General features: G+C 55.8%; 3 protein-coding genes across 3 annotated transcripts; 1 reads left to right on the top strand and 2 right to left on the bottom strand.

Annotated features, from left to right (window-relative positions):
- Window positions 1–703: 703 nt before the first annotated feature.
- NCLIV_045870 (uncharacterized protein) lies at window positions 704–1,327 on the bottom strand (the record flags this gene model as incomplete). Its single annotated transcript, XM_003884137.1, has 1 exon — window positions 704–1,327. One exon carries the CDS (start codon window positions 1,325–1,327, stop codon window positions 704–706), a length of 624 nt encoding a protein of 207 aa, XP_003884186.1.
- Window positions 1,328–3,534: 2,207 nt separating this feature from the next.
- Window positions 3,535–6,173, top strand: NCLIV_045880 (conserved hypothetical protein; the record flags this gene model as incomplete). Its single annotated transcript, XM_003884138.1, has 4 exons — window positions 3,535–4,872; window positions 5,383–5,447; window positions 5,752–5,893; window positions 6,066–6,173. 4 exons carry the CDS (start codon window positions 3,535–3,537, stop codon window positions 6,171–6,173), a joined length of 1,653 nt encoding a protein of 550 aa, XP_003884187.1.
- A 1,265-nt stretch (window positions 6,174–7,438) lies between these two features.
- Window positions 7,439–12,795, bottom strand: NCLIV_045890 (putative RIO1 family domain-containing protein; the record flags this gene model as incomplete). The annotated part of the gene is made up of 8 exons (XM_003884139.1): window positions 7,439–7,571; window positions 8,294–8,408; window positions 9,044–9,194; window positions 9,367–9,679; window positions 10,123–10,243; window positions 11,359–11,500; window positions 11,783–11,994; window positions 12,420–12,795. 8 exons carry the CDS (start codon window positions 12,793–12,795, stop codon window positions 7,439–7,441), a joined length of 1,563 nt encoding a protein of 520 aa, XP_003884188.1.
- Window positions 12,796–14,599: the final 1,804 nt, after the last annotated feature.

Consider the following 14,599-nt stretch of genomic DNA (forward strand, 5'->3'; position numbering starts at 1 on the left):
GGACTGCACATGAAAATCGTACTAGTGTCATACAAAAAAAGCTTCCCATTCTTTGTTTCGCCTGCGACTGACGCCGATCGACTGAACATCCTTCTGTGTTAACGCTGCAGCGTGTGTCTGCGGTCCACGTCGCCGAATATCCGACTTTATTTTTGTGATAAGTTTCGCAGTCACTAGCTCGGCACGAGTCTGAATGCGGCTCCGTGGAAAGAACAACAGGGGGATAATGCTGTGTTAATTTCCTGCATAAACATGCAACACGGTATTCACAGACCGGTGGTTGTTGACAACTCTGTGTAACCGGTTCTACATGAGCTCGTTTATGAGCTGCGAGGAACTGATGCAGTTAACAATGTTAACTTCACAATGGCACGGAACAAACGTCTGCCGGTATTCCGACATCGGTGCGCCAAATGTCTCGTCAAGCACCACGAATGGCAATCCACACAAACACATGGTTGGCTGCCACATAGAAATGCAAAGATTTGCGTTTCTCTACCCTGTTGACTCCGCATGAAAGCAGGGTCGCTGCCTCGTGCTGCATTTTAACTCAGTGGCGCTGACACCGTCGTATAGCAGGTTCGTCGGATACGCACTACCGCGGGGTTGTGCGACGCCGGTAAATACCCGCGTAAACAATGACACCTCGAGGTCGAAAACAAAATGCCGCCGTGTAATCAGCCTCTCCGAGTTCCCGAAGGATTCAATTTCTTTCGTGCTTGCGAGAGGCTTTTTTCCCCTTTTTCTTCTTGTTCGATTTCTCTTGCCCATAGCCGCTAAACGGCACACGGGCTTTTATTTCATCCATGAAGGTTTTCGGCGGGTTCCTCATTCGACGGCCATGCGAGAAGTATTTGCTCAAAAACACTGCACTGAAAAGCGCTGCCGGCAGTGCCACAAAAAGGGATGCGGTTCTTGGGAATAACCGCGGGAATCGGTTCCGGGCCGCAAGCACGGCAACGGCCGCAATAAGACCTGCCAAGCCACGCTTTAGCCCCGGGGGGTTTGTGCGCGCATCAATTTCACGCCGCAGCACGGCCAACTCCTCTAGCACGTCCAAGCTGCCTTGTTCTTCCTCTTCGCCGTCCTCGTCCTCTCGCTGCTCGTTCTTCTCCTCTTCTTTCACCAATGGGGACGACTGCTGTTCACCTGGAGCCTCAGATTGACTAGGTACGGTGGCGTGAACACACCCGGCTCTCGGTAGGGCTTCCCAAGTCACATTCACTTCCGGCACATCCCCTGTGGGATCTCGCGAGGCACCGAGTGCCGCCGCGGCCACCAACAAAACTGCTGAAAACGCAGTGCGTCGCACCTGTTTACCAGGCATGGTGGCACTGTAAAAAGGGATGCGCGGGCACAGTGAAGCACTACGTGGGAAAAATCGTGGGGACAGCACGGGGGCGGACCGGGGGGCGTACCTCACAGACTGCTGACGCAAATACCACAAACTATCTGACCTCATGTGTAACTCGTGGACACGACGTATAAATAAAACTGAGAAGAAGCAGTGCGCTCTGTTTTGAAGATGCCGTGTCGCGAGCTGCTACGCAGCGAGGTCCCAAGACGCGCTACCCGCGTCTCAATGAGTAGCACACACTACCCCGTCGCAACGACGCACCCCCCTTTTCGGTGTAACTCCATCATGGCTCAGTGCGATATTTACGGAATTGCCGCCCGCGTCTCTATATCCGGGGTACCCTCGTACGGCGACACGACATCGTGTCTAATCGCAAATGGGTGCTCCGCTTTGTTTGAAAGCCTGTGGCTGGCTGCGGTATTCCGCGCGGTGGTTCTTTCTACGGGGAGCAGGGCCACGTGAAAGCGTGGCCTGCCGCTGAGACAAGTAGAAGCTGCTGGTTGCTGGAGACTAGCCTAGCGCCGAAGCCGATCTACTGTACCGAACATCCGTTTGCAGTTGTTGGGAAGACAGCTGGCGTCGCTTGGTTTGACAGCACTCCCAGCAATCTGCCTTCGGCGCTTTCTGCCCAGTGTGTCACCGACCATGCACTGCTTCAATTATTCTTTTTCTTTTCCTGCTGTGGTCAGCAGCACATGATGATGTTTAACTGAAGAAATTGGCAATACTCCTATAATAGGATCAACTTGACGCGCAGGCCACCGCAGCCTCCCAGTTGGCTTGTGTGTCTACGATTTACACTTCGCTCAATATGTGTCACTCATTTGGGAAACTCTATCGGCAGTTATCTGGCGGTCACGCGTAGTTGCGATGTTGCATAAAAACACTCGCGGTGATCCTCCTCCAGAACTGAAGGCCGCCAAACGAAACGTTATGTATGTGGTTGGTGGAACAATAGAGTCGCTGCCTCCAAACAACGAATGTAAAAAACGAGTGGAACGAGTGCACGCTCCTCCGTCTGGTTTACAAGGGATGTTGACTAGTTGTTCTCAGTTATGGAAAACTATTACACCTTATTAACCTCAGTTAAAACACTGCCCTACAGCTACACATGAAGAACTACTGTGGTTGTTTGGCCTACGGAGCTGACTTCGTAGGGAAATGTCTAGACTGAGATTGCGTGCACTGCCAAGCACTACTGTGCCCCGGGAGCTGTACACGATAGGTGCGTTTGAAAATGTTGAGAGTTGTGCTAATCCAGCTGAAGCACCCTTCGTGAGTGCAGAACCGAAAGGAGAAATGCTTGCAGCGACGTTGCAGTGGGGAGGGAGGAGACGAGAGACTCGAGGAAGAGGAAGGGGACAATGAGAAATCGTGACTGCGACGGCAATCGTGAGTATTGGATTTTGCCTGCGGTCAGAGAAAAAACTCTATCTTGCATGCGGGTGGCTCGATAGTTTGCGCAGCATGAGAATCTGTGCATGCAGGAATAGACACCGACTCCCGGAAGTTTCCTTCTCGAAAGAAACATCTCCTCCGGAAATCTTGTTCCAAGTGCTGCAGCAATTTTCAGTTCGGAAAAGCGTTCAATGTCGGTTCGTTAGGAGCACCCCAAAAAACCGCACTGACCGTTCTGAACAACGGCCATCCGTCCGAAGACCAATCGCGGCCGTAAGAAAAAGACGTGTTTTTCGCTTCCTGCCGGCCGGAACATACTTTTCTTTATTTGACTTCTTTCGCTTTTTACTCTTTACATGCAGATGCTTAACCACGAGTCACTTCTGGAAACCGTTTCTGTTTCGCAGCAAATTCGGCCATGTCGTCGTACTCCAGCTGAATCGAAGCCACCGTCAGCCGCCAAAAAAGGAGAGATCGGGTTTTGTTCACAGCCTTGGCCCTGCGCACGCTCGAAACAAGGGATCTCAGGTGGATCCGAGGAGCTAGACGGAAGTGTTCCTTTCGTATTCTTCTAGAGGCTGTCAGGCGTCTGTACCCGTCTCACTAGAAAACTCGGAGGTTGGTTGGCTGTGACTGCGTAGCCCCTTTTCCTCTTCCAACTGGGAATTTTTGAATGTCGCTTGTTCCATCGTCGTTTTACGGTGAACAGCTCTTCACACCGTTTGCATTTACAGGGCCCTGTTCGCGAGACACGACGCTTTTCGCTTGTCGGCCTACAAATGCTGGGAGCAATCCTTTCGTCCTACGCTGAGGACGATGAGAGTCCGTCAGCCCCAACATCGGCCACAGCGGGAGGCAAGGATGGTTCAGGTCCCGGCAGTTGGACAGGCTCAGCTTCGAGCATTCAACCGGAGTTCTCAACCTCGCGCACGAAACCCCCTGTGAACCTCACTCGATTGCAGATGTGTTGCCCCACAATTGTTGGGGCGGGGGACCGATCCGGTTCCTCGGTGACCGCGCATGATCTCTTTGCGAAACCAACATCGTTCGCGAACTCTTTGCGAACGTCGTCGAGTCTGCCGTTCCCTGTTCCCAAGAGCGAAGGGAAGTTCGAGTCTGCTGTGGGGGGTTCCACGCCTGCGTCTTCACGGGTCCCGAGCGAGGGAGACGGAAAAGGCAAAAGCGACAGCCGACTTCCCGTGCCGCAGGCAGCACCCTCTCCAGACGTTGTGTTGGGGCCCGATAATGTGCCGCTTCTCCAGTACGGCCGCGGTGTCTTCACGAATGCGGAAGAGGAAGACCTCGAGGAATTTCGACAGCTAAAGCTCCAGCAGCATCGTCGGAAAAAGGCAAGGGAAAACCTACATGCGAACTCGTCTCCCGAGGCCGACGGCTTACCGCCGCCGAGCAGCCGCGGGCAAGCGCTGCTTCGGATGCTTCCCAAGCCCCAAAGCGGGACTGCCGGCGGTGGCGCCCAGGGGGACGGCTGGAACTTGTCAGCACTCCGGCTCGGGCGAGCTAAGGGCTTTGGAAACAATGGCGAGGGTCCGAGAACGCGTGCGCCAGGGAACGCGTTGAAGCGAGTCAAGGAGATAGAGGACGGGGCTCGCGACAGGGCGTCGGCAGCAGATGCCGCCTCAGGTGAACCCGACGGGGCTGTGGAGGCGGAGAACCCACCCAAACAAAGGCGGCTGCTCCTGGAGGTTTCGGACGGTGCCGAGGAGCGGGGCGGTGATGAGGGGGGAGGCGACGACGAGGGAGACGAAGCGGAGAGTGGGTCAGGCCCCCTGTTTTCTCTCTTCTCAGCGTACAATGAAGACGACAACGACGAGTCACCGACCGCTGCGCCTGTGAAAACAGAACCCATCACGCCCTTGCCGGCGCGCGCCGGTGTCGCTGAGCCGTCGGGCGCGCTTGGGTCGGGGTCTCTGAAAACGAACTCCGAAGTCAACACGATCGCCGAGATCGCACAGGCCGCAGCCCCGCTCTACGGGCCGGAAGCTCCGAGCGAAGACGTCGTCGCAGCGGATGTGTGGGGCAGCGCAGCAGACGCAGGACTCGGCACCGACGGAGAATTTGGCCAGCCGCAAATGATGGAAGGCATGTCTGTGAGAGAGGTAGGCAGACAGCAACACAACGGAGGCACTGATGCATCGGAACGCATGCAGCGTCATTTTGCCTCCTCTGAGAACCGCAGCGATACAAGGAGAGCCGCGTTGTCGAGGCAGGGGCTTGTCCCGTTTCAGGCGTATGTGCAGATATGTGTGCGGCTCAGCTTCTTCTGTTGCATGCAACGTCTTGCAGACGTTTTGGCGATGCGCGGTTCCGTGTAGCAGCTCGTCCGTGGTCCGTTTTTCTCCTCCTGTGGCGGAACGGCTCAGTCTGCCACTGCGCACAAGGGAACCTGCGAGGGGACACAGGCTCTTGGGGGGACGGGGGCGAAGTGGAGCTGCACGGGGAACCAGAGCAGCACGCAAACGCATTAACGTCAGGAGGGGCTGTCCGCGTCTTCCGAGTGTGGCGTGGCTTTGTCGAACTGACAATCAGACCTCTCGGCTGTTCGCTGCACGGCGAGTCGGTCCCGTGGGCAACGCTTCCAGCTGTTGTCTCGTTTCTGTGCCTTGCAGTATCGAGAGCTGCAGCAAGCACGCGTGGGAGTTCTGTCAGGAGACGCTTTGAGGGACCCAAACTGGTAGGGAATCCCGGTTGAAGAGTCGGAGCCTGAGACCGAAGCGAAGGGATCTAGTGATGTATGGACACCTGACATGCATCTGTCTTCTTGGACATGCGCATGAGGACGTGCCCACTACACTCCGGAGAAAGGCGGGATCCGTGCACTTTGCCGCGTTTCTTGAGTGTCGACGCCTTTCCTGAAACGCCACCGTCTCTGTTCGCTGCGTAGTTGGCGGGGGAAGTTGCGAGGCAGTGGAAAGGCGCGGTGCCCGTGATTCTGAAAGACCGGGCTGTTGTTCCGTTTGTGCGCCGATGCTTCCCAGGCAAATGAATGCGCAACTCTACGGGGCGACTGCACAAAAGAAACGGGAAAAACTGACCATCACGACAAACGTGTGGAGTGCAAAGGACAAGGGCGTCATCCAAACGCAGGAGCCTCGCGGCATGCAGAAGCGAAAGCACCAGGTGCGTCCTCTCACTCGTCCACGCCCCGGTCATGTGCTCGCCGCGTTTCCCGAACACGAAAGCGGGCGTTTCAAACCCGCCGTCTGCTCGGGCGTGGTCGTGCCTGTCAACGCGCGACTCGTGAACAGTCCACGGTGAATCTGTGTGCGGTGCGCGTGCCGGATTTCTTCAGATCAACTGGCTGGCGGCGGAGGCCGCGGAGAAGGAGCTGGAGATGTGGGAGATGCTCTCGAAGAATCGACAGAACAAATACCAAACTGCAATGAAATACGGGTGGTAGGTCTGCTTGCGAACGTGTTGCGGATGACCAAGCCTTTGCGTGGCGGTGAAACAACGGCGTTCCACGCGCGCGTTATTCCGGAAGCCGAAACAGCAGTAGCAGCAGCAACTCGGGCAATCGCAACATGGCGAAACCCTTGGGTGGATTCTCAATCAAATCGCGACAGCCGGCGCCAAGTTCTTCACGGCGCCGCTCAACGCAGTCGGGCGTTGGAACCCTCTGAAGCGAAATTTGCTGCCTGCCAAGCGGGTAGACAGATAGCCTCGAAATGTTCAAGCATGCGACGTTCGAAGACGGGACAGAGGTCTACGCGACTTTTAAAAGGACGGCGCCGCAACGCGGAAACCTATCGAGACACGAAGGGGCTCGCCTCTCGCACCAAAGGTGGGGAAAACGTGCTGGCCTGAACAGAAAACTGGCGGGCGCACGGGGGCCTTTTCCCCGTGTTCGTTGTCTTGAAAGGTCCAGACACCCGGCTTTTGCATCTGGAGTGTAGCTACAGCACCGCTCGAAGCTCACGGACCCAGCGACGTGTCTCGTGCTGGGGGAGCTATCGCGGCGCGCGTGCGTGCAGAGCTCTCAAGTCTCATTTCAAATTCAGAGCCGGTGTCTTGCGTTTTTCGCTTTTGAGGTTTGCCGGGCTGGGCGCTGCGCACTGACGACTGCTCTCTTGCGCGTGCGGCGCCCCGCTCGGAGTGTAAGAGTTCAACCTACGGAACTGGGAACCCGTTTGACGGGAGATTTGGGAGAGAACTCGATTTCTCCGAACTTTGAATTTCGATACACAGGCACCGCTTCCTGCCCTATTTCGGTGACCTTTTTTCCGGCGCGACACAATGAAGTCGGCAGGCGTTCACGTCCTGTGTTGAACGATGATGCCCGCCAGCTATGTGTGTCGAAAAGCTTCGGGGGGGTGTATAGGTCGCACCACCCGCGAGGCGTGACAGCCCAAGCGCGTGCGCACGAGGTTCGCCGGACTTACAAGCCGCTGACACTCTCTCGCCAGACGCGTCTCCCACAGCTTCCCCACGAGGACATTTTGTGAAAGCGTTTCCAAGCTACTCAATCATAATCTACTCTTCCAGATGATATGAAATGTACGCTTAAGCACCTGGAAGTCCCAGAAGGAGATCCTGCACAAGTTTAACAGTTTGAGTCGTGAGAAGCGTCAACGTCGAGATGGGATGCTCGACGCGTCGGTTTCCACATTTCTGCTCACAGCAAACTAAGGCGTTTTTCGTGCGCTGTCTCGGCACCGCGCCAGGTCAGTAGTAGCTCTTTGCTTCCATTTTTGCCTTCATCCGTTCTGGATTCTTGTTTCGGCCGGCATTCCGCATTTGCCGCGCCTTCTTCTTCCCGCCTTGCTGGACGCGCTTGCGAACGGTTGCGGGATCGTGCCTGCATCGGGAAAAGAGAAACCAACAGAGAGCCCGTGGCGTGGACATTCCCCGTTTCAGAGTCTGCATGCAGTCCGGCAAGACGGGACTCTCCGGTCAACGAGAACCCCGCGCCCCGCTTCAAACGTCCCAGCGGCGAGGAACACCTTTCGCGTTGCGCCAAAGCGTCGCCGTGCGAGGCGTCAGAGGACGTTTCCTCCTGAGCCATGTGGACGGGCGCAGAAGAGGTTCCTTCGCTTCACGAAAGTCTGTGCGCGCAGCATGCAACCTCCAATTAATGATCTGTGCATCCGCCAGTTGCCCCGCGCTCCTTGTCACGCTCACAGCCCATAGTTCGAACAGACCAGACCGGGATTAAACGAATCCACGTTTTGGCGCTGCGGCCTACAGAGAGTAATCTAACGATCGCATGCCAGGAATGTAGATCTCGGACCTCCGTGCTCGCCGACAGAAGGCTGGTGGTGTGCACGTGGTGGCGCACGTATGTAGGTGAATACACAGCTGATTACGCGTTCAACTCCTGGATCCCCGTCAGCAGAGATGTTGAAATTCTAGAGAGAGTTAGACTATTCTCCACCTAGAATCCTGCTTCCCCTCCTGCCACGAAAGGAAGTCTTCTTAAGATCCCAGGCGCGGGATTGAGGAGTCGACCGCCGAGGCGTCAGTGGCTGAAGCCGATCATCGGCCATGCATGCGCTCCGGCCTAAAAAATGCGGGACATACCTGCGGAGTTTAGGGCGGTAGCAGGGAATCTGCTGAGGCTCCTGCTCGTCCTCTGAAGACCGTTCGTCCGTCGCCTCAGTCTGGTCAGTTTCAGAGGACTCTGCCTCGCTTCCGCCTAACAAAGGAGACACTCAACGAACACACGCATCGCTCGCGACATGTGGGACCTATCAGCGAAAACACCGCAAGGTGGAGAGGGACACATGGGCGGCGCGGACCGCCGACGCAGATGCTGCAAGACGCAAAACTGGTTGCCTAGAGGAAACACGGCCAACTCAGAAGGAAGCGCAACATCTGTTGCACGAACGTTTTGAACACAGCCTCGCTGCTTTGAACATGTGCCCACCTACGCGGATCGACGCTACTGACAAGAAGACGTTCTGTGTACTTTCCTAACAAAAAACGCGATCAGGACAGCATGTGGATAGTCTGGTCCGAGTTCCTATTTGGAATAGCGACTTGCATAGATGGCCTTCTTCTCCGGCGTGCCCACCGGACACACAGAGAGATGCGTGAACATGTCGGAGCGTCGAGGGATAAATCGTCTGCCTTCCACAGGGGAAGCAAATCGCTGAAAAAGAGTGTTTCTGTTCGGCTGCCGTCTCCGGCGAAACGAGGAGGCACCACGCATCCCCGGGAATGACAGACTTCGCCATGACGCGGCTTTCCTTCCCGTGCTCGGCAGCGGCCCGAGCCGCCGAGGCCCGACGGAGTCTCGAAACGCTCCAGAGACGCCTCAGGTGTGCCCACCTGAGGATGAACCGCTTGCCGGACCGCCAGGCCTTCGCCGATCTCGCTGGTTGCTCCTTTGCCTTCTGGTCTTGCCGTCGGTTTCGGATTCACTCGACACGTCCCGCTCTTCCTGTCCTGACGCGTCTCCAGAGTCCCTGGCCTCTCGGTCCTAAAGCGGCGCCGCAGGAACACAACGCAACAGCAGAAATGTGACGAAGCAAAGACGCGCGTGAGAATCGCCCTAGATTCAGGAAAACAGAGAGACCACACAGACACGCGACTTAGCAGCTGAACGGGATCGCCCGCCCAAAACGCAGAACAAAAAACAGACAACGGCTCACCGCTTTCCGGCAGGCGCTTCGGTCTCTCTCGCAGCTGTTCGCCGACTCCCCTGACGCCCCACTGTTCCAGTCTCCGTCTTCCTCATCTTCGTCACCATCGTCTTCTTCATCTCCGTCTTCCTCATCTTCGTCCTCGTCTCCGTTTTCCTCTTCGTCGCGCTGTTGTCGGAGCACATCGAGGGCGTCGTCGAGTGCACGGAGATCCTCTTTCTTCAAAACCTCGCCGAGGGTGACTTCCCCGGCGTCGGGCTCTTCCCCCGCTAGCTGGGACGCCTTCGCAGTTTGAGCGATGTCGTGAAGCACATCGTCGAAGCTGCAAGAAACCGCAGCCAACAGACATAAAACCAGCTTCTACCACATCCCCAGACCCAGACTGGAACCTCAGACCGGCCACATACATATCCATAGTTTTTTGTTTATATTTATATCTTTATATGGATATGGATGTACAAATACATATATATATATATATATTCACATATATGGCGTTGAGGTATATATATATATATATATATCTAGGAAAATGTAATTTAAAAATGAATCTCTAGAGGGACATTCGCGCCGAGTGGTGAGCTGGCTTGAGTGGCGGTTTCGAATTCGCATTTGCCGTGGTCGGGACGTGTGGAACTGGAAGCAGTAGCCACTGGCGAGTGACGGGCACACCGCTCTGCGTGTCTTCTAAGCCTGTAGCTTTGTCGCGTTTCTTGTTCATTTCTGGGTCTGACGGCTGTACCCGCTACCGCGGGATAGACGCACCTGGGAGCGCAGGTGACCTCGATCGAAAATTTTCGCTCAAAGAGTCTCTTGACGCAGTCGACGTCGCGTTCAAAGTACAGCCGCGCATTCGGGTGGTGTATCGACACCACCTGTGGCAGATCTGAAAAGCGCAAGGCGTGCACAAATGCACAAGACAGGATTCCAGAAAAAAGCTCTCGCCCGCCACAGCTCTGTGCGCTGCAGCCTTGGGGCTGAATGAACGAACCATCTTTCATGAACGCAATCAGTGAAACCCCTGTTGATTTCCATGGACGGGGTTACGCTTTGAGTATCTCTGCTCCCATAATCTGAAGGAAGTGAACACTGAAACGTAACGCCTTTCCAACTCCCAAACCACCGACTGGTGCACACCGCCACAGCCTGAAGCCCTCGAGAGTGCCATCACGGGCAAAGACGAAACACAGGTATGCAACACAGTTCTGAACCAGCCGGGTAGCACGTTGAGCGTTTCCTCGAGGCGTTCGCCGGTCTCTACACCCGCAAAAACCCGAGGCGCCTTTCTCCGGTGTGCGGCGCGCCTGACGTTGCGTTCGCGCCGCTCTTGGATGATAGTACTTTTAGCCGCACATACTATGCTATTCAGTACCATTCAGGTACGATATGAAGGGGTGTTACGAACCGGTTGGCTGATACGCCGTTCACAGATATCCAAAGAGCTTTCAACTACAACATCTGGACATATTGATTCAGAAGTTTTGCAGTAGGAAATACTTCATTTATTGTAGAACGTTTTGTTGATATGATTTTTTTAGGATACGTGAACGGTATCTTTTAGCCTAATATATGCGGGGTTAAAGGCCATACCATCCAAAACCGGTGGGTTATTAGTATTTATGTCATCGTATCAACGAAATGTCGAGGAAACGTATTTGACTACCAGAACAATGTAGAAGACTGAGCTGCTTCCATTCACGCTTCCCCCTTCCAAGCTGGGAGCCCCCGCCCTCAGATCTGGATTCGTTCTTCGTGGCTGTCGCGGCGTCTTTCCTGTACCGGTGCCCGTCCGGCTGGCCCAAATTCAACTTCCTCGCCCTTCATCGGGACGGGCCGACCATCCCTTTTGTTCCCAGTGGAGATGCGAAGTCAGCGGTTGGGACGTGGAGACCGCACGTCCACCGTCCACAAAAGAAGTTCGTTTTGTGTTTCCAGATAATACGCAGGAGTGTGAGCTCGCCGGATCGCTGTGTGCGCGGCGCGCCTGACGCGTCAACCTACCGATCACTGTGACGTGTTCGTCGTCGTCAATCAGCAAGTTGAACTCGTTGAAATCGCCGTGGATGAGACCCGCCTTTGCGAGACGGACGATGAGTCGCATCAGCTTCTCGAGAACGACGAGGGGATGTGCGAGTTCCCGGACCTGCGCGAGACATGGACAGCGCGGGATGCATGCGTGAGTGCTGGCAAACCGCGAGAGGAGTTACGGCCAGGCGAAGACAGCGCCGCGCACAGCCGGAGAGGCGTGTAACGCAGGCGTCTTGCATACTTTACGCACACGGCGAGCCGGCCTTCTTTCCACTCGACGGATTCGAGGAGACAAGGCGATTCCTGCACTCAGCGAAGCGCGGAGCGACTGTGGGCGAATCCTCCGAGTTTGCCTCCGCGCCTTCGACCACACGCGAGGGGAGGCCGGGTGTCTCACCTCCCGAAAGGGAATGGCGTCAATGTGCTCCATGAGGACCGCGTGCCGATTCACGTCAACGGGTTCCGGGACGGGAAACTTGTGCGCATGCAAGGCCTTCAAATACGAGAATTCCTTCAGTGCAGCGAGTCGAGCGAGGTACAGCCAACTTGCATGCTGGCGATGCTGGAGGTAATCTCTGTTGCGCTTAATCGACCGGAAGGAAATCCGTCCTGAAACAACAACGTCCACGCCGGTCCACGTCTTCACAGCGATGGATGCAACCAACCTATTTACACACTCCGGTAAACGCTATATATATATATATATATACGTACATTATGCATATATTATATCTGTAGGTGTATGCGAATCTCGGCATTTGTGTGGATTGATGCCCCACCTACATATGCTTGCACATAAGGGAATGCAAATACAGAAACGCCGACTATAGGGGTGACCGCATGAGACAGCTCGTCCGTTCACATTTCACCAGGTGGGCCGAAAGACGTGTAGAAAACCACGAGTTGCAACCGATCTCGATACACGTCCGGGATTTCCACGTACGCCTGCAGTGCGTGTCTTGTGAGACGGTGAGGTCCGCGCGCTCGCCTGCGAGCGACGGAAAAGCGCATGCGCATCTCCGTTTGGAACTCACCGAGGCGATGCAACTTGAGAACGAAAACACGTCCCTCTTCGTCTCGGCAGAGGTGAATGTCGCTTTCCTTTCCGACACCCATGCGGCCGCCGACCCCGGTGATGGCACCTCGTTTGACGAATGCATGCAGCGCGAGGTAGTCGTAGCCGAGGTAGGTGAGTTTGAAGCCTTCGTACTTTTGGTTGGACCGGTAGAGCAACTTGTTTTTGCACAGCGTCGAGATCACATCCCGGATGGAATGCCGCTTCAACGCGGCGATCGACTCCACCAGCGGCAGAGGCACGAACTCGTGATTCTTGTGGCCCATCTCCACAGCCGTCAGGATGCGGAATTCCTCCTTTGTCATGTACCGCAGCACCTCAGGATCCAACTTCATCTTGGCAACGCAAAGAGAGAAAGAGGGGAAGGAAGAGAAAGACGAAAACGGAGGAGACGGAACCACAGGAAACCTGCCGTGGCGCCTCACGAGGGAAGTTGCGTGGAAAGAACAGATGCCGAAGCTGGTGACAGAAGACGAGCGGAGGGCGAGAAGCAGCACAGAGAGGGACAAGGCGGGTCAATTTGGGCACGCACGGGGCGAGTGAAGCGGGGGCAGGAAGTGAGGGAGGCCGAGAGAGGACGGAGAACACGCCGGAGAGACTTGAAGCTTGCAGGGGAAGAGAGCGGTAGAACACCCCCCTGCCCGAGCACCCAGATGTTGTACCAAGTAGGACAGGAAGACAAAGCAGAGAAACCGGAGAGGAAGAGAAAGGCACGCATGTTCCGAGGATCTGCTGACTTGGGCGACGGGGCCTCGCGGAGAGCAGCGGGGCAACTAGGCTGAGTCAAGCAAAGGGTTTTTGCGTTCTTCACCAGTGCACTACTCGAGTAAGAGGCTCGTGCTATGGCCTATTGCTCTGGAGGAAAGAGGAACCGAAAACGTGGGGAAAGAACAGGCACAATCTCCCGGGGAGGATCAGAGGCGAGTCGCTACACTCATTCGCAGGGACTGGTTGTGTCGCGCGCATTGGTGGAAAAGATGCGGAATGAGGGCATCCCACTCGCCGTTGTCAAACAAAAGGCCGTGATCTCAACAGAAAGATCGAGGGAAGCTGGCAGGAGAAAAGAAAAGGGAGGAGGAGGGCTGTTCACTCTCATTTCCTGGCAGACGACACAGCAAAGGAGACTGCCTCTCACCCCACAGACGAGCATCTCTCTTCTCTCCACCGGGAGGCGAAGCTTTTTCTCTCCAGCCAAAACGGAGAGGGCAGCGTAACTGGGAGCTCCCGTGTCAAAAAGCGTTTTCGGACGGAGGAAAGTACGCGAAAACGCGAGAGCCGCATCGAGCGTTGTTGAGCAACGAACGCCGCGTTCGCGGCTAGGCATGAATCAGTAGGCTGCGCGCAACCGTCGCAAGCGCGACGCGTTTCGGCCAGCAGAAAACAGAGGAAACGCAATGTGCACAGGCCGTGAACAAAGCGAGAGAGAACGGGTCCAACGAGTCAAACGGTTTAGAAACAGAGCACATGCAGGAGCACCGTCCAGAAGTCGCAACGCATGCGAGAAGGAACCTCACGGGTAGGCCGCCGCACTTGCGACGGGCGGACAGACACCTCTCCGCCACACTATCAAATTTCGCGGAAATCCACAGGATGTCACAGCGGAACCTAGTGCTGCTGCGGCGCAGTGCTCTTTGAAGGCCTCTTCGTATTATCCGGGGGCAGTAGACGTCTCGAAATTTTTGTCTTTTTGCGGCCTTGTCGTCGGCATCGGAGCAGTGTGCCCCGCGAGACACAAACCCTCTCCCAATCGGGTAGCTGCCTTCGCGTCTTGTCTCCGATTCTCTGCGGGAACCGCGGAGTTCCGCGACTGTCTCCCATCTCATCTCTCTCTCAAAAAACACGCGTTGCGTCACGTCGCCAACAGCCTGCACTGACTTGTGCGACGCCAAGCTGACGGAACCGACGCAGCATCCTCCGACTCGCGTGACCGTCGCCTCCTCCGCTTCTGCATACTTGCAGTCTCGAGGCCGTGCCGTACCCTTTTTCCGCTTTTCAGCTGCAGAGAGGAAGAGACAGTGCCGGCAAGAAGCCCAGCAGTGTCGCGTCGCGTGGCGGGGCGCGCGACTCGGTAGGAAGGAAAAACTTGGAATTTCGGCAGATTCGCGTCCGCATTTGCCCATGCCAGGGCATGTGACTTCT

Source organism: Neospora caninum, chromosome X (assembly GCF_000208865.1).
Source record: "Neospora caninum Liverpool complete genome, chromosome X".
Classification (NCBI taxonomy): Eukaryota; Apicomplexa; class Conoidasida; order Eucoccidiorida; family Sarcocystidae; genus Neospora; species Neospora caninum.